General features: G+C 45.0%; 1 protein-coding gene across 1 annotated transcript in view; it reads left to right on the forward strand.

Moving 5' to 3' along the window:
- The window catches only part of maml3 (mastermind-like transcriptional coactivator 3), a 92,684-nt gene that overhangs the window by 43,686 nt on the left and 29,201 nt on the right, over window positions 1-19,797 (forward strand). Inside the window, exons 2-3 of the mRNA XM_079159969.1 lie at window positions 1,658-2,386; window positions 3,315-4,256. Coding sequence (XP_079016095.1) covers window positions 1,658-2,386; window positions 3,315-4,256 — 1,671 coding nt within the window. The remainder of the gene's footprint in view (window positions 1-1,657; window positions 2,387-3,314; window positions 4,257-19,797) is intronic.

Raw genomic sequence — 19,797 nt, forward strand, 5'->3', positions numbered from 1 at the left:
CGGGCAGACTTGTACATGTTTCCATTCACATTACTGTTGAGGATCCGTGCCGGTCTGGTCCACACATGCACATCTCCCAATCCACACTCCATTCCAGTTGGTAGCGATAATGCTCCATAACGCTGTTTGCCAATTCCCATTGTTTACCTGAGCCTACATCACTGCCAACTCCCTTACTATTCTACCAAAAGCCCGGCAATATTCCTACTTTACAGGAAGTCACCAGCGTGGTGTCCTGAAACAAAGATTCACAGGAAGGTTGTAATGCACCCAGAGGTTTAATACTTCGGGGCCATGTCCTCGCTAATGCTGATAATGTCTCGTCCTGAATATAAACTCTGACACCAGAACAGTTGGCACACGGTGTAACAAAATAAAGTTTGTTTGCAAGCTTGTCAGAAAATGTATGCTTAGTTAAGGTGTTACCAAATATATACTGTATATTTCTCCCCTCAGGCAGATAAACAACTAAGATTTAGCTATCCATCGCAACAGCATTTTACTGATGCACCGAGCCACTTAAGTGCTGTTGTTGTTCAGAATTCTATGAAAGGGTTTGTAGAGAGACAAAGTCAAAATCCTGTCCAAAGCTTCCTAACACCACAGGTTCACACTGACACAGTTTTTGGCCACAGTGGACTACATTTTCCCTCAGCGATACTTCATATTTTCAGACACTGGTAACAGTATTATTACTGCAATGAACCGTAAGCCCTGTCTCATCAATCGAACAGAATGACTAGCTAAGTGTAAAGCTAGCACCCTGCTGACAGTTCTGTATCCATTTTCTAGACTTCGTTTTCATGTCAGCACTGCAAGAGACCACTGTTTTCAAATGTTCAAAGTTTTTGAAAAGCACTTTTTTTTTTTTTTTGTGATAGAAAACACATGCTTAGTGTTGGTGAAAGGCCAAAATGCGGAGAAATTTAAATTTCTCGTGTTGGCATGGTCCTACTCCTTTCCCTTACTCTCACTTCTCTCTTGCTAGGTCTGAGTTTCTGTTTGCTGTCCCTCCATACCTCCTCTCCTCCTCAACCCAGGTCTATGATAGTGATTTCCTTAATTGCCAGCCAGTGTTTCGTTAGCACCCTATCGTTATCTCGTCTGTGCCATGACAGAGACTGTTGACTTTAGTGGATTGTGCAGTGGCTGTCTGCAGTAAGGCTAAGAACGGGGTGTGAATTTAGACTGGGCAGCTCATGTGCCCATTGGCTGATGCTAATGATTGGGAGAATACTACAGATGGTACAAGCTGTTCTTTTGATCTTGCATTCCCTCCTTAGGAAACCTTGAGCCCAGCCTGCTCATTCCTCATGGAGAGCGCTGCTAGTCTTCTCTTTGCTTTGCCCCATGTTTTACTTGATGCTTAAGAAAATGTACACATGCATGTGCTCTGTGTGAAAATTGGTGTGATCAGTATTTCAGTCAAATAGAATCCATGCAGAAAGTACCATTGGTCTTGGTGATATTTTGATTTTCAGCTCAGGACAGTTGTTGATGTGTGTAGAGAGGAAGCAGCCTGTTGCCTTATTGATTTGGTTTGTTGCTTCCATTGTTAGCGCCCCGACGACCACAGAAAAGTCTTCATATTGCTAACGTTTCCCATCACTGGTGCTCCTCCAGCCCTAATCCATTTTCTCTTTCCTTTTTGTTACAGCTCCAGGAGACTGTAAAGAGGAAACTGGACAGTGCACGATCGCCCCTCAATGGAGAGCAGAACGGCATCTGTGATGGAGGCAGCTACTCACCGACTACCAAACGGGTACGGAAGGATGGCTCTGGTGGTTTGGACTCACTAACGGGTCTCCCGAACAACAACAATAACAGCAATGTTCCACCCATCTCTCCACTGCATCACCAAATGGACATTAAGCCCTTACTTGGCGGGCCCAACACTTCCACCGGAAACAACACTACAAACAGCAATGGCAACCACGTAGGTCAGGCGTCCGATGAGCTGGGGAAGAACGGTGGCAGCCATCTCGCGGACATGAAGCTGAACGGCTCGCTAGACTTGGAGGACAGCTTCGGCCTCCTCAAAGACCTGAAACAGGAGCCGCTGGACGACGGAGGTGGGATGGAGTCCTCTGATCCCCAGTCTCTGTCCAATCAGAACAAACTGTTCTCTGACATCAACCTCAATGACCAAGAGTGGCAGGAGCTGATCGATGAGCTGGCCAATACCGTGCCCGAGGACGATATGCACGACCTCTTCAATGAGGACTTTGAGGACAAGAAAGAGGCAGAGTTTGGCAGGCCGGCAAACAATCAGACACCGGGCCCCCAAGATGCAGCTGGGAACACAACGGCACCGCCAGCAGCAGCCCTGCCTCCTCCTCCTCAGCCTCCACAGGGAGGGCCACAGGTTCCCATGGGCTCTCCACAGGTCAGTACTAAGAGGGTCAACAAGATGTCCAATGGCAGGAGCACTCTGCCCCAAGTTGTGGCCAGCTTAGGTGATTTAGTCACATGCCGATTTTTGTGTGATGTTTTCTCTAAAGAAGAGAATTAAAGTACATTTGTTAGTAACAATTCATAAACCATGTGTAATCTATATGCACTCTACAAATGGCCATTTATGATCCATTCCTGATGCAAGGATTCCAGGTGATGAGTAAATTGCCAATTTAAAGGTTTCAACTGCTTTTGAACCACTTTCTTCAGGAATCAGGTCATTTGAACTGGTTTTAGAAAGAAAATGGTTCTTAGTTCCAATTCATAGTAATATGTTCACACAGGTGTGTCCTTCTGTTTACTCTTTCTAAATTGCTTATACATGATTAAAACTGTGAGATGTGCAGAACAAGAAACAAACATGCTTACGTGAGTAGAAATTGCCAATGCTTACACAGTGTGTTGAGGGTAAAATATAATAATGTACCTAACTGTGAGGTATTGTGCTTTAAAACAGTTTTAAAACACATTTTTGTAGACATTTCAAGGGGTTAGCTATATTATAAACAATTCTTAAATATTCCAACCAGGTCACAGGTGAGCATGAGTTTTAGTATATCTGCACCACCAAGATGATACCAAGCCTTCTGGCAACAAGACTGAGAAATAACTCTCCCTCAAACCACAATTCATATTTTACTTTGCTGTTTATCTACAGATTTAACAAACAAAAGACAATGTGTTAATTAGAAAGCTTCAGAGGTGTTGATGGGCATATTTTTTTTACTTTGGAGAGAGCCAAGCTGTCTGCACTCTTTATTCTAAACTAAGGTCAGAGGCACCAGGTGTTGGCGTTGAACTCATTTGAGAGTTAACAGTACCTGAGTCTCACGGGATTATTTTGTGTTTGGACTCCTCAGGTTCGACCATCTTCGTCGGGCCCTCAGTTTGCCACCACTGCCAATGGAACGCCTCCTCAGCAACCTTTGCAGCAGTCTCCAGCAGTTGCTATGGCATCAGGTTCCCCATTGCACAACTGCGTGGCTCGCTCCCCTCAGACCCCAACCCAGGCTCAGACACAAGCAGTCTCTAGGCCTGGGAATGGATACATGATGAATCCAGGCCCAGGGGTCAGTCAGGCGGGCACAGGACCCGGAGCGGCTGGAGTTGCCCCTGGAGGTCAACCTGTTGGACCAGTGACACCTGAACTTTCTCCAGCAGAGCAGCTAAAGGCAATGGCTCAGCAACGGGCAAAACTGCTGCAGCAGAAGCAGCAGCAGCAGCAGCAGCAAGCAGCTAACTGGTCCCCTGCAGGTGCTCCAACCAGTCCGTATAACTCTGGTCCCTTTAACCAAGACAAACCCAACAGCCCCATGATGTACCCACCGCAAGCCTTTAACACGCCACAGGGCCCTCTAGTGGCTGGGATGACCCCCAACAATGGGCCCAAGACCCCCATGAACAACTACCTCCCTCACAACCACATGGGCATGATGGGCCAGCAACAGCCAAACAGCATCAACCAGAACACCCTGTCCAAGCAACAGCAGCAACAAACAGCAGCCATGTTGTCCTATAACAACACCAAACCGCTGAGTCACTTCAGCGGCAGCGGGGTTGATCACTTAGGCCAGAGGATGACTCCTCCCATGGGAGGGAACAATCAGGTCAAGAACCCCATGATGCCTCCCTACATGGGTGGCGGGGGAGGCGGCGGTCAGGGCGCGGGGCCCGGGCAGACCCAGGGGCCAATCCCGGGGCAGACAGCCCACCTGAGTGAGGAGCAGAAGAGGATGTTGCTGATGAAGCAGAAAGTGTTAAACCAGAACATGCCCTACAGCGCCATGCAGGCTCATGGACAGGTAAGGGAACTGTAGATGTGATCAATATGGCGAGGCAACGTTGTTTGTATTTGTGCAGATAAAGTTCTTCTAGGAGGACGGTGTCCTTCAACTGTCTGTAGATTTAGCTCTGATTCCAGACTCATTCTTCAGATGCAAACAGAAAGCATTTACTCTGGAGATGAGTTTCATTTCAGAGCGTGGTGGTGTTATAGAGCACTCTACCCATGACCTTGTGAGGAGAACAATACACCCAACAGTTTTTACTTGTCAATCCTCGGGGCGCTATATGAAATGCTGGCAGTCCGCTGGAGGTTTTCTACGAAATATACAGATCATTTGGACTCCATTTTTACGTGTAAACGGCGGAATGGCAAAGAAAATTAAAAAATACAAGGTATTACAAGCTTATTAAACAGTTGACCGGGACAGATTACGGACAATGGCTCGCTGTTTTTCAAAACCTTCCAGAGGTGCAGCCAGAGAAGGTAAAATGGCGGTAGTTTCCCCAGCAACAAGCCAGGGCTGGGAATAGGCATAGGAAAATGGCCTGTCGACAGTGTATTGATGCCTCTGCAACACTAGCAGCACTGATAGCCGCCCCCCACTCCTGCTCATGCACTCACTCACACACCACACCAAACACCAAAGCTAAACGGCTCCTTAGCTCATATCCCCAATCTGTCACAGCTGACTGATGGCTGAGATTGGACCACTAAGCCAAGCTAGCTGCTGTCATTACCGAGAGCCCACCTCGGGCAGTTTGTTTCCAGAGCCCGGCGACAGCTACAGCCCACTGTGAACGCTCCGGTGGTTCAGCCAGGTGTCAGGTGTCCTTAATAATCCACGGGACGGAGGACGCTAAGGAAGTGTGGGTGGACTATACCGTAAGAAGTATACACCTACACAAGTTAAACATCATGCTGGTATGGTTAGTCTCATTATCTCAGGGCCATTGTTTTATTGTCAATAGAAAGTGTGTGTGCCGGTGTGTGCGTGCTTGTTGATGATTCACTTGTCAGTGTTGTCTCCCTTTATCTCTCTGTCTCTCTCTCTCTCTGCCTCCCTTGTGTTCATGATATGGCTACAGTCAGTCAGTCACCTCTCCTCTTCCTCCTCCCTTCTGTTGATCGCTGCGTCTCCTGTCCTCCTTCCTCCCCCTTCCTCCCCCTCTCCTCCCTCTCTTTCTCCCCCTGCCAGAGACACTCAGCACCAATAAAGGAGCAGATTTATTAATATGGGGCCTTTGTGGCTGCTGCCTGAAGGGTTGTGTGTTTGTGTGCATAAGTGAGTAAGTGCGTGTCTGTGCACATGTATGTTTGTGTGTGTTTCATAGATTTGGGTAGGGGGGTGGGTAGAAGGGGGAGGTGGAGAGATTTATTTGAGTGAGCAGAGGAGAATTGGAGACCGGGAGGAGAGAGATGTGCAGGAAAGAAGAAAAAAAAACGACTTAAAGGAAAAAGGCAAATGCACGAAGAGAGATTTATTGTGGAGTAAGGATCGAGCATATTAAAAAGAAAGTCAAGGGGCTGGTAAGAGAAAATAAGTGAGCGATGCAGAATGGAGTGTCTGAAATGCAAAATATTCACAGTTCTGCGTTTGGCTCCATTGTAATGACATTTATTAGGGTGGAATATTTACAGTATGTGGACAACAGGTGGTACCAGTTAAAGGGCAAATCCACATATTTTACACATCAATGTCAGTCCACCAGGGGAGCACGACTTAGCCTGTGAAAACAATTGTATAACGTCTGCTGTGGCTCTGGAAGGGCTTTTGTCAAGTCTGGCAAAATAACCCTGATGATGTCATAGTGATGTCGTTGGGGTTGTCTTGGCTTGGAGGCTACAAACCTTTTCAACTGAAGTCTGCGTTACAAAATGGAAGTATAACGTTTGACAGACAACCAGGCAGGGAGAGTCAAATATGAACGCGATATGAAATTGCATTATGGGAAGTGTAGGATCCAGACCCACGCTTGTTAGTAGAAGCCAAGATATCTCAGTTTATGTTGCATTAATGTTGGTGATATATTTTTTAATTCCTCTCTCATGAATCCCCCAACTTTGATATATTTTGCAATACAAAATCTCTGATTACAAGCAATTTCAGTCTTTAAAAAAGGCCTTTTAATCAGCTCCTTAATATGATACTTCTCAAACCATCTGTGTCCACATTTTGGCACATTGGACAAAAAACAGAAACATTCTTCAGTATGTCATAGTGAGAAATCTGGAAAATAATGACAACATATGCTAATTGCAATAATCAAGGAGGTGCTACAGATTCAAACTGAAATAAAGAATGTGTTTACACATTAGATCTTTAATTGGTCCAAATGAGGTCATTTGTTAATGTTGATATTATTGTTATCTATAGTGGTAATCTGGTAATTCCTTCTATAATATATATTTTATACTGCTGTGACAACGTCTCCTTCAAACAAATGTATTCAAGTTTCTCACCAAAAACTCAATTTTACAAGATTTAATTTGAACACATCATGATGAAGTTATAATTTACCTTTGCCCAATATTCATTTTGACAATATAGAGCTTGAACTGGAACCTCCACTCTCGCTGTGCTGCACACGGACTGATAACAGCTATCATTAACTAGCTCTCCTCCTGACAATTTCAACACGGATTTGTTTTTCACAATGTAGTATTATCAGAAAAAACTAGGGTAAATGAGAGTGTTTGTGTGTGAGTGTTTGCACGGATCATGTAATCACCCATATTAGGCTTTAATCGGAGGCATTTCGGTTTCTGCTATCGGTATCAGAACAACGCTAGTAACCAGTGGCAATAATAGCAAGACCTCAATCAGTCCTTATTATCTAAACCAGGAGAATCATGAAATTCCTCTGCGTGTGTGTGCGTCCGTCCGTGAGTGAGTGTTCATCACTGTGTCTGTCCACCGGTAATCTCGCATTCTGCCGCAGCAAACTGCATAATATTATGAGTGCATGCTGAAGGACCTTTTGTGGTTGTGGTCGCTCACACTTTGTCAAAACACCTTTTATTACCTGTTTTATACCGCCATCGACTGCCTGCCCCCGGCTGGTAGGGGCTGCTTGTGATAACAAAGCCCACTCTGCGGTCAGAGACACAGTTGGAGGGAGAACAGTTTGCTCACTTTTTTGCTCACTTTTTTGTTTTGTTCGGTGTTTTTGGCTAACAGCTAACGGCTAATAGAACAACTTAAACAGCTGACTACATTGCAGCTGTTGCTCTGCGAGCAGGGAAACGGTTATTTCCTGCCTTGTCAACCGTCACATTTACACCGTATTGTTGAAAAAATATACTTGAAGTCTACAGAAACGCTTCAAGTCGAAGTTACGCTATAATTACAGCAGTGGTCATGGCAGTGTGTGTGTGTGTGATTATGTATTTCTTGTTGTGAGGTACTTTGTGCTGATATGATGATAACCCCCCCGACAACCTTTGTCATGTTGTTATTTGTTTGGGTGAAGTGTTGCTAGCTGGGTTTAGATTCCGATTTCTTTGTCTGCATTAGTGAATGTGAACAGTAACCTTTGGGTGTTTATGTGTGTCGTGTCACAGGTGGTGCTTAAAACGGTCTCTGCTCCATCCTCTCTCCCCGTGTGTGTGTGTGTGTGTGTGTGTGTGTGTGTGTGTAGCCTAGGCTAATCCAGTTAGCAGCTGCTCGGGGAAACTTCAGCCTCGCTCCTCAAAAGCTCGTTAGTCAAGCTTTAATTGTTGCTCCCTCGCTTTGCATATCGCCATGACGCTAATTTATGCCCGTTGTCGCGGTTACCGTCGCCACGGTGGTGGATGTCTCAGTGGAAGCAGCAAGTGGGGGAGCAAAGGCGCGTGCATGAGTCTGTGGAAGCTGCTGTTTGTGCGATTGTCTGCATGTGACGGATGCGGTTGCCTCACTACGTGTGTGTGTGTGTGTGTGTGTGTGTGTGTGTGTGTGTGTGTGTGTGTGTGTGTAACAGAATGATTATGAGACGGATGTGGCTTGTTGCACAAGCGTGTGTGTGCAGCTGTGTGAAGCTAGCAGCTCGGGGGCGGGTCTCTGGGGTTATCTGAGTGATGATTGGGTGAGAATGGATTGACAGGTGTTGGGCTCAGAGGTGGGCTTCTGGTGTCATCCTGATAAATTGGAGCAGGACGTTGTGACTTTGTATATGTGGATGAATACGTGTGTGTGTCGAAGTGAGCGTGTGTGTGTGTGTGTGTGCGTGTGCAGGAGATCACAGTGTCGCACACCGACTGCAGTGCACGAAGGAGCCGGCGTCGGTCTTAATATCTCTCTGAGTCACGACACAACGACAAAGCTCTTCCTGCATTCTACCTTCTCCACCCCTCTGTCTATCCAGAGGTAGAGCCTCTCTTATCATCCTCTCTTTCCTTTTTTTCATCCCTTTCTCCATCCTCTTCTACTGAGAACCCTGACCTCCACAAGGTCGCAAGGGAGGCAGGCGCAACACACACACACACACACACACACACACAGAGCCCGTTTCTCACAATCACTGAAACAGAACCTGAACAAAACATTAGCTGGACCCATATTATTTGGCTGATTTTAGCTTATAACAGATATATTGTATCAGTGTGAGTGACATCACCTATGTGTATGTCAGCAAATGATAGAGTTTCCTTTATGAAATTAAAAATACTGTTCTGATGCGGAAAAGCACAATAATTATTTGTCCCAATTCAAAATTCCCAGTGTGCTATAATGCTATAAGCTGTGCCTTGTAGTCCAGCAAGGGGAGTTTGTAAAATCACATATGTATTGCAGTGGGTCCCAAAGTAGATGCCGCGACACCTTGGGGTGCCTACTGCAAGATTTATTAATGTCCACTCTTTTCTGTGTGTTTTTTGCCCTTGAAACCTGAAATGTAAGCCAATTTGTACTTCATTTTTTTCCCGATTTATAGGCTGCATCTTAGATTCTTAATTTAATGGATTTGAAAAAATAAAAGATTTTATGTTATGCATTTATGTGAACAAAATAACACATTTTTACAACCCCCATATATCAATATCTGTATCGGCCTCAAAATATATAAATGGGGAGCTGGGGACAGCGAGGGCCCTGACCGAGTAATTCCTCTCCCTCTTCCCTCCATCTATCCCCATGAGCAGGAGATATTACCTTCCCGCCCTCACGTACACACATTTCATCTTCTGCTCACTCTGTCGTCCCCCACACACACGCTCTCTCCGTGTCACACACATGCACACACACACAAGTGAATACAGCTCACTCTCTCACTCCTCCATCTCTCTCTCTCTTTCTCTGTCTCTCTCTCTCTCTCTCTCTCTCTCTCTCTCTCTCTCTCTCTCTCTCTCGGGCACACGTGTCAGGGCTTGAGCTGCTCTCAGATCCTGTAGAGAGGCTCTGAGGATGGGGAGGGCAGGCAGGTAGTGAAGGGGTGTTCGGGTGCAGCATTGAGGGGGCAGGGTGGAGACTACCATGTTCTGGTCTTAGCTCTCTCTCCCTGTGTTCCCTCTGAGATGCTTCCTGTTACGACAAACACAAGACAAACGGCTCTCTCTGTGCTCCTGCTGTCCATTTCTTCATTTCTGTTCTCTTTGCACCTTTCCTCTCCATGTCTCCTCTCATCTCCTCACATTTCCTTTCCTTTCTTTTTTTTTTCCTTTTCCTTGAATTTCCTCCCCTCTCCTCTCTCTGTCTTTCCTTTCCTTTCCACTCCCATCTTTTTCCTTCATCCTCATCCTCTCTCCCTGTACCTCCTCCTCTCCTCCTTAACCACTCTACCTCTCCTGTGCTTAGAGGGAGCTGTTAGTGCAGAGCTCCACTCCACCAGTCCCAATCAATAAAATGTGTGTGTGCATCATTTCTTATGATGATGTTTCTTAAATGAATGTGTGTGTGTGTGTGTGTGTGTATACTGTGCATGTGTCTGTTACAACAGTGTCTATATGTGTATATGTGCGATTTAATGCTGTCCTTGTGTTCTTGAGATAAGAGTGGGCACACAAAAGTGTGTGTTTATGTATCTATATATGTATGTGTGTGTGTGTGTTTGTGTGTTAGAAGCATAGGTCCCCCGATACCCCACAACACAACAAAACACACACACACACCCTTTACCAAAGCTGTTTGGTTCACTCCAACAGCGCCAGAGAAGACACACTGAGACAGACCATCTCCACCCTTCCGACACGCCCTGGGGGTGTGAATACAGGGCAGCAGAGGAAATATCAATACTCACCTCCACCAACAGGCTGCCTTTTCAGAGGAATGTCCCTTTATGTTGGAGTGTTTATCACCAGTGTCTCTGTGCGTGTCTGTAACCAAGCCATCTCTAATATTAACCTCATCTGCAATATTGACCTGCGGGCCTCAATGTGTAGTAAACCAGTCTTGACACAATGTGTCTGCAGGCACATGATGTCTGAGTGTATGGGACTTCAAGTGTGTGCATATGTGGAAGAGCTACCGCAGCTGTGTGTGCTTGTCTGTGTGAGTGTGTGTGTATGTGTGTATGTGAGTGTGTGTGTGTGTGGGGGGGGGATCATTCTTATGCTGTGTCTGTGGGCCAAAGGGAGGGAGGAACGGCGATGCAGTCAGAAGGCTGCATACTAAACAGACTGCTGTCACCCTGCCAGCACCTCACACACACACGCACACACACACACACACACACACACACACACACACACACACACAGAAACATAAATGCATGCTTGGTTGCTCTACCTCTTCTATACACACATTCACAAACAGTCCACACACACACACACACACACACAGACATGCATGCACACACACAGACTCTCCTCATGCCAGCTCAAACTTTGGCTGCCTTGCTCGGCTGCCGGTTGCCATGGCAACCATTGCCCACAGCACCTTGCAGCCCGAATCAATGGCAGCTCCAAGATGAGGGTAGGCAGGGGTAACGTGTGTGTGTGTGTGTGTGTGTGTGTGTGTGTGTGTGTGTGTGTGTGTGTGTGTGTGTGTGTGTGTGTGTGTGTGTGTGTGTGTGTGTGTGTGTGTGTGTGTGTGTGTGTGTGTGTGTGTGTGTGTGTGTGTACACGCGACAGCCTGTCTCTGTCCAAATGTTCCAGGCTATAAGCAGGTTGTACTTGTGTATAGATTAGTGATAAATGTGGCATAAGGCGCAGCTGCAGATTGCATTACCAGTGCACGATCAGTGGTGTACAAATTGATATCAGCCTAGAATAAACAGAATATATATATATTTTTTGGGGGGGGACATATTGAAAGAGTTTGGTGGGAAAACATGTAGCTATTAGAAAGACACTGAGGTCAGTCCATTAATTCAGAGTAATAAATGTGTTCATCCCGACTTGCTAATCACCTTGTTTCTGTTGATGGCTCTAAATGTGGCCACCATGCCAAGTGACACACACACACACAAAGACAAACGCTAGAGACGACACAGATGTGACCCCGCCCTTGTCCCCAAAATGCACCCCACCCTCCCCATCTGCTCAGTCAGATGCTAACACACACACACACACACACACACACGTTGCCACTTACCATTAACACCACTCACCACTGTTCAGTGACATGCTCCAGTAGGTGTACACACATGCACACACGCGACAAAAGCAGCCAGTCTTGTAAAGTCATACGGTTCACCTACGTGCGTGTCTGTCGGAGTTTCTGCATTCATATGCCAGCCCTTCCTCTCAACCCCCACCCCACCCCACCTCACCCCACCCTGCCCGTCACACACGTCTATCACTCTTCCACTCTTCATCACTCCTCTGTGTGGGCTGAAAGGAGGAGGGAGAGAATGGAGGGAAAAACCTAAAACGGAGAAGGCAGACAGAGGGGGTGCAGCACAGGGGGAGGTGTGGTTAGGCTCTTTGAGGATTAGGTTAAGAATTTTCACTCTGTCTAACAGAGGGAAGAGGAGGTGTTGTTGGTGGTGGTAGTGGTGGGGGTAGATTGACTCCTTGGAGCCATTTACCTCAAACGACTCCGACATAGCTAATCCGCTCTTAAAGGAGCCTAATCCAACAGTCTTGTACCTGATACTGAGAAAAGAGAGTGGCAGAATGAAGGCAGGAAAACGAGGGAGGGTTTGGGAGAGTTGTGTGTGTGTGTGTGTTAAACTGTTCATATGCTCCAAGCAAAATCAAATGTGTTGCGTTCAGACAGAAATGGTAAATATGCGATCAAAAAGCAATGCTAGATTGTTGATTTCCAACACTTTCAAAGTCTGCAATTCTACAATAGTCTAGTCTACATCTATTCTAATCTACATCGTTACTGGTCGGGCTTTGGGCTGCTTAATTCTGATTCACTTCTTGTTTTGAGAAGCTTGCAAGTCATATTTGCATCTGAACGTAACTTGTACTATCTTCTGTTTGGCGTTAAAACATCAACAACAGGGATCTGGCAGGGAGGGCTCTCTGTATTTCGCGGTATACCGGAGTTGCGTTGTCTGGTGTCTGTGGCGACTTTCCCGCCCTGATGCACGTATGCCTGCAGGTTAGCTCACCGCACCTCCCCCCCCCCGCCCCCAGGAGCACTCTCTTCAAGTCTTCCTTTCTGGGGTTTTCATCTGGAGCATCCACTTCAGAAACGTTTCTTGCACTCGTCTCAGGTCATTGTAGTCTGCTCTTTGTATCTGCATTGTTGTGTGATTTGTATACGGCACCTGAACGCATCAGAGCGGCAGGCAGAATTTACAGAGAAACAGCGGTGGTGATGGCGTGCATCACGCTGTGTTCTACGTTCTCCATTTCCAGGGCCAGACCAGTAAGTGGCATAGACCCAGAATGTATGTAGAAATGATTTAGTCTTGACTATTTTTACACGTGTATTAATATGTGTCTTCATTGTCCACTTGAGACACATATTGAGATCAGACCGCTCTGTCTGAAAGGGCTGAGCAGAGGACTCCGGAGGTGCAGTTGGGCACTGCCAGAGAGGCAGAAAGTTCCTGCAAACATACTGTCTATACACACAAACACACAGAAGGACGAGGAGAAGAGACGTCGAGCACAGACAGAGCAGTGGCGGTCCAGTGACCTGAGGAACGCTGGACGGCCTTAGCATTACGTATTCCTGCCCACGTAGGCCATTGCATTTACACTTGTGTTCAATGTGGTCCCAATGCGTCACTGACCACCTCCGGAGGTAGTTTCACCGATCGGATCACGATTCATCCTCAATGCGTTTTGGGTGCATTAGCACCTGTACTTTCATGTGGTCAAGCACTGTCCGATTGCAATCCGATCACCCAATATGCATTCCAATGCAATGTGTAAAGGGGCTCAAAAGGAGGTTCAACAGGCAAAAGCAGGAGGTGTGAGAGACTTGGTGATGGAGGGACTGCCTACAGGGCTAGCTAACTAACTAGCACCACTCGCTAAGTGTTAGATAAAAAAAAGTGTTAGCTCACAGAAAAATAAGTTCTCTGTTTAGAAGAGACTCACATCAATGATTGCATCGACTCCTGTCTCTTCACTGTTTGAAAACCGTGTCTCTTTTGTGCAGTTTCTATCCGGCAGAGTAGGTTAGATGAAAGTGGATGGTGCAACACAGCTAATAAGCTATAATAGCTTCCATTATTTTTGGACTTTCCGGCTCTCTTTTTCCTAAAAAAATTCACATGTCAAAAATTCACACGGGTGCATCATACATTTGTACAATGACACAATTTTAAGATGTTGTCTTTACGAAATGAGTTTTGAATCGGAGTCTCCTCCACTGATAAATCATCAACGTGTATGGAGCAGCTGTGGTAAAGATGCTTTTCCACTGTTCCACTTCTCTGTTTAGCAGCTTCAACATGCTGTTATTATAATGCAGAAATTATATAATGTAACATTTGTGATACTAACACCACACGATGACCGCAGAATGAGGTGCAGGGAAAGAGAGAAAAGAGGACAGAGATGGACGATTAAAAGGTAAAACAGAAGGAAGGAATGAGCTTAATGTGACTCATATGGTCGTAGGGCAATATGGAGAATTGAGCTGCACAGAAAAGGAGAACTGTGACAACGTGGGGAGGACAGGCTCATGGGCGGTGTGCTGTTTTAGGACACATGGTAGAGAGAGACATGGAAACTGATCACAATATGAGAAACATTACATGATGCTCATGCGAGAGAGAGGAAAGAAGCGGAACATGGAGTGATACAAAGTGAGAGTAACCTACATAGAATTGTACACAGTTATGGAGTGCGACAGCAGCGCAGGCGGAGAGCAGGAGGGACGGAGTAGTGATTGAGGAGGAGACGGAGGGAGCTCTGGTCTCTCATTAGAGCTCTGAGGCTGGCTCTGGGTCCAGAGGCGTGCGCACGCACACACACACACACACACACACACACACACACACACACACACACACACGGAGAGAAAACCCACCTCGACATGATCACTTGGCTTATGTCTCTCCTTTCTCTCTCTTTTTAGAGATTTGTTTTTCGTGGAAATCTGTTTTTCGTGCTGGTGCTCATGCACAATCTATGCACATATCTGAAGACTTTTTTTTTTTTAACCCTTATGTCTCCACTTTTCCTCTTAATTTCCTGACTTTTCTGCTCTCTCGTCTCTCCCTGCCTCCCTCGTCCTCCCCTCACTCCCAGGTAGTTTGCCCCCTTCTGTATATTATTCTCCACCTCCTTTCCCTTATTCCTCTTCCTTCATTTCTCCCTCTGTCTTGCTCTCTTTCTCTCCATCCCCCGGCTCCTCTCCGTCTCTGTGTGCTGTATATTTAAAAAAAAAAAAAAAAATGAAGCCAAATAAACTTGAACCCCAAGAAGGTGATTGATGGTTTGCGCAAAGCTCCCTCTCCATCTTTTTCCTTTCTTCCCCCTGTCTTTATTCCCACACTCCCTATACCTCCCTCTCCTCTCTCCCACTGGCACTATAACTCCCTCTCATTCACACACTCACACACACACTCTGTTTGTATAGTTTGATTAATTATTTTAGTGTACAGGAAACAGCTATGCTCATCTAAGTCATTTTTATTTGTTGGAGCGTTTGTTACGAGATGCACAATCATTTCAGATGCTTCTGATAATAAAAATCATGCTTGGTTGTTTAAAGTAGTAAAGTTTAAAGTGCCACATTTGTACATAAATAGATGTTTTCTTGCTACTCTGGACAGATAGCAGCGCCACTTACAGAGAAATCTGAAAATAAACAGTTTTATAGGACGCTGTTTTATCTTTGAGATCAAAAATACCCGACACACGTTCAGTAATGACTCAATACGTTGGTCCACGGTGGCGTAGGGCAGAAATGTGTATTAAAAAGGTGAAATGCAAAGGTTTTTTCTTGCTCTAAATCTCTGCAGCTTCATACTAAGGATGCGAAATTGACTGCAGCCTCCAGTCAAATATGGACACATTGTAGCTGTAACAGTTTTTTTTCCGCCGATGGGGCACTTTATAAGGCATTCAGATATTATTTACATGTCTGTATGCAGATTTTCCTGGTTGGTGGAGTTCATTATTTTACTATCTTGGTTGTTAAATGAAGACAAAAGACATGAAATGTGGTATCCCGCTTTATTCGCAACCATTATTGTGTATATGTACCATCTCCAGCTTCAAGATCAGAGTCACCTGTTCCCAGCATGACCTCCGCTTTCCTATCTGAATACTTCATATGAGATAAAAGGAACTTAAAGTATCCCCGAGGGGAAATAGCATCACTACAATAGCAACCAACTGAACTGCAGTAATTGTAGTTTAGGTTCAGATGCTATACAATGGGCATAAAAACACATTTTATTTATAGATAGTTTAGAGATAGACTCTTATGGATGTATACTAGATTAGCAAGAATTTAGCTAGATTTTTTTTTAGTAGTAGTAGTAGTGGTGGCAATAGTAAAGCACTCATGGTTATATGTGAGGTGAAGACTAAATTGCCCTTGGACAATAAAACAGACCTGCAGAGCTCCATTTCTGTTGCTATTGTCTCAAGCAAGTGTGACCAGTGTAACTATTTGATCAGTAAATGCATAAACCCCTCTAACAGGAATACTCAGACGAATTACTCCATACCAGAGATTTGTGCGCATGTGAGTTGTGTGTTTGTTTTAGCTCCCCTCCCCTCGGTTGTTTCTCAGGCTTCCCAACATCCCGTCCAATTGCCCAAATAAACACACACACCCTTACCAGGAAAGATGCGCCGTCGCACTAATTCCGGGACACATTCATACACACCCACACATTATAGCTTTAGATGGTGACACACACACAGACACACACACACACACAGAGCAGTGAGGCAGCCCCGGCCACCTAAAGATAATTCACTTTAGACAGAGAGCTTCAATTTGGCAGCACTGAGCATCAGTCTCACATGCTTCATGTCACTCTGTGCTGCTCTTTGCAGCAGCAAAATCAAATTGCATTGTGTGTGTGTGTGTGTGTGTGTGTGTGTGTGTGTGTGTGTGTGTGTGTGTGTGTGTGTGTGTGTGTGTGTGTGTGTGTGTGTGTGTGTGTGTGTGTGTGTGTGTGTGTGTGTTAAATGTAGTTAAAAATGCTATTTTTGTCTTGTGCGCTGCATGTTTCAATGTGCTGTTTGTTTGAAGTGTGTGACTGTATGGTGTGTCTGGCTGTGTTACTTTGTACTACAGTATAGACATTAGGTGCAGGAGTGGTGCTTGGGTGGATGGCTGCGCCCTTGGCAGCAACTCCTCTTCAGTAGCGCTGCTTTCCTGGTTTGTTTCATATGCATCTGTACACAATAACAGATGGGCAATGTGAACAGCAATTTCCCAACATTTGGTTTTAGCGGCCTGTGAAACCACATGTGAGTGTGAGTGGACAAAGGGGAGGAAAAGAAGAAATGTGCCGTTGCGTAGTATCGGCTTCATGTCTTTGAATCCAGCGTTTAACAGGCTTGAATTCAAGTTCTCCTAAAGTGGCACAAAATTACTAACATTTTCACAGGTGAAGCTACAGATACATTTTTTTATGTAGACACTTTTGGATATCATTAATAGATTTTATCTGTTGAAATACATGTTTTTTTGAGGGCTGATTTCCTCTGGTGAGCACTGGATTCAGGCCACTATACAGTGTAAGACTGCAATTAACGATTATTATCACTAGTGATTAATCACATGGTTATTTTCTTAAGTGATTGACGGATTGTTTGGTTTGTAAAATATCACAAAATCGAGAACAATGCTTGTTATAAAGGGATGCTTTTTTTAATTAGTTATACAAAATAATAGCTCACAATAATTTTACAAAGCCTTCAATGTGTTTGTAAGTGATGTCGGTCTACTGAGATATATCCATTTTTTTAGTTTACATTTGAACACCTTCGACTTCTATAGAGATATAGAACATTCACAACCTTGCCGACTATTGTTAAACAGAAAAATCAATTGAAATCCAAACTTCCTCGTGCATTCGTCCTCTAAAGTCACCAAACATGTGCAATGTAAGGAGTCCCTGCAGAAATGTTACCCTCTGCACTGACACTACATTTCTCACTTTCCATAGTTTGTGCCTTTCACTTGATGCAGGTTTACTGTCACATGATTTAGCTCTACCTGTGAGTAGTATAAAGCATGTGCTCTGTGCTGCTGCCGCCCTCAAGACACAAAGAGATCTCACCTTCCCTATATATTTTCTGACCGTTTCTCATCTACCATCATAGTGTTGAAGGAAAGCACTAAAACACATTGTCATTCTCTCTCTCCCTCCCTCGCTCCCGTATCCCTCCTTCCCTCCCTACTTCCCTCCCCCCCTCCATCCCACTCTCCCTTATTGTAGTTTTTGCGCAAGAAGGCAGAAAATCTGCTTACCCTACACGCAGGGATGTTTGCCAGTCTCACACAAAGTTCAAACTGCTTGGGAAAGCACAGCTTTACCTGCACCATCAACAGCAAACCTGTGTATGTGTGCGTGCGTGTGTGTTAGTGTGTATATACTGCATGTGCGTGTTATCTACTGTGGCTCAGAGAGGTGTGTGTGTGTGTGTGTGTGTGTGTGTACAGTAAACAATGCCTGTCCATGTGTGTTTGTGGCTCTGCCTCTGTGTTTTCACAGGACGTGTTTCTTCTGTCTTGAGGGCATACACCGTCATGTCGGAACAAGACGGTGGACTATTAACACCTTGTTGTTGAAGATCAGATTTGTTAATTGATCGTTCGGCACAGTTAATTTCCTTTTGCAGCACAGCGCATGCCGTAACATAAAGGAGTGCCATTTCACTTGCTTCTTTTTTTCTGTATTTAGCACAATTGAGAAGTCTAGCTATCATGCTGAGTTGTAATGTAAAATATTACAAGAGCTTCAGGCACGGTATGGTAATGTGTTAAACTAGGTAGCGTACACATTTGTTTTAACTGCTCTACATCAGTGTCCTTTGGTGAAATTGACACATCAGGCAGTAACCTTATATCAGCACAAGTTGGGGACAGCACCATAGCCTCATAACGGCACAGAGACAACCAGGGAGTATAGAAAATGCCAGAGTGGACGCCAGAAAAGTCACAATAGACAAACAACAGCAGAATTTACTGACAAGCTTCCTAAAATAATATCTATGTGCAGGCCAGAGTGTATTCTTTCATTGCTAGCAGTGGGAATTCTGGCCGTCAGCACACCGACGACGAAGAGCACCCCGACGGCTCCCACATCCCCGGTGGTCCCGGGACCAGCGACTCGGACAGCGGCTGCAACACACAGAATGTTATTAATGATCCATCTGAGCTGAACAGGAGCAGGACGGTGATATAGACCGTCAGCTGATTTGTTGACTGTATTGACCCTTTATCACAGCTGAACATCTTGTTATTCTGGATAAGTGTTCAGTTCACTGTAGCCTGGTTTCAGCCAGGTCACGTTAACCTGAGCCCGTGGTGCTGAGAAATAAGATTACGATGAAAACGTGGTACCGTAGTTTCCTAAGAAACTCTCTTACTGCTTAAAATCAGCTCATCTGCAGGGTCGGCTGTGGCGAAGAGGAAGAGTAATCCGGAAAATGTAAGTCACATGTTCACGTTTCTTGGAGTCCGCGTGCTGTAGTGGTGTAAGAAAATATCGATAAATTCTCAAAAACACTATTGATTTTAAATGTTATTTACATGCGATGAAGTGTGGCATTAATGTTAAATGTTACAGTGACTTTGATCACTGCAAATGCAAATCCTACTGTTCTGATTGCATTGCATTCAATTTGTTTCTTTTCTCACATTGTGTGTGTATTGCTGGGTTTTCTTACTATAACAGCTTTCCTAAAATGATCTCTAAAAAAAATTGTAATATATCGCAATATAATGAATCTTAATCCCGTCAGATTCTTGCCTATAAAGCCCGAGTGTGCTGGAGGGGTGCTGAGCAATATTCAGTTTCAAAATCCTAAAGGAAGCATAAAAAGTGCCCTCCATCTGGCAGAGGTAGCTCTTAAATATAGAAATGCTAAACACCTGCATTACATCCTTTTTAATACATTAGTACTGGTATGTAGGTTAATCCACAACGGCACTGTCTGCTGTTATAGCCCGGTTCAGCTCAGCAGTAGCTGAGCTTGCTGGCAGGACGGTAATAGACTACACATCATGCCGACAGTGTCATTCAGAGGACTATTTCTGG

This window comes from Pholis gunnellus, assembly GCF_910591455.1.
Source record: "Pholis gunnellus genome assembly, chromosome: 5".
Lineage (NCBI taxonomy): Eukaryota > Metazoa > Chordata > Actinopteri > Perciformes > Pholidae > Pholis > Pholis gunnellus.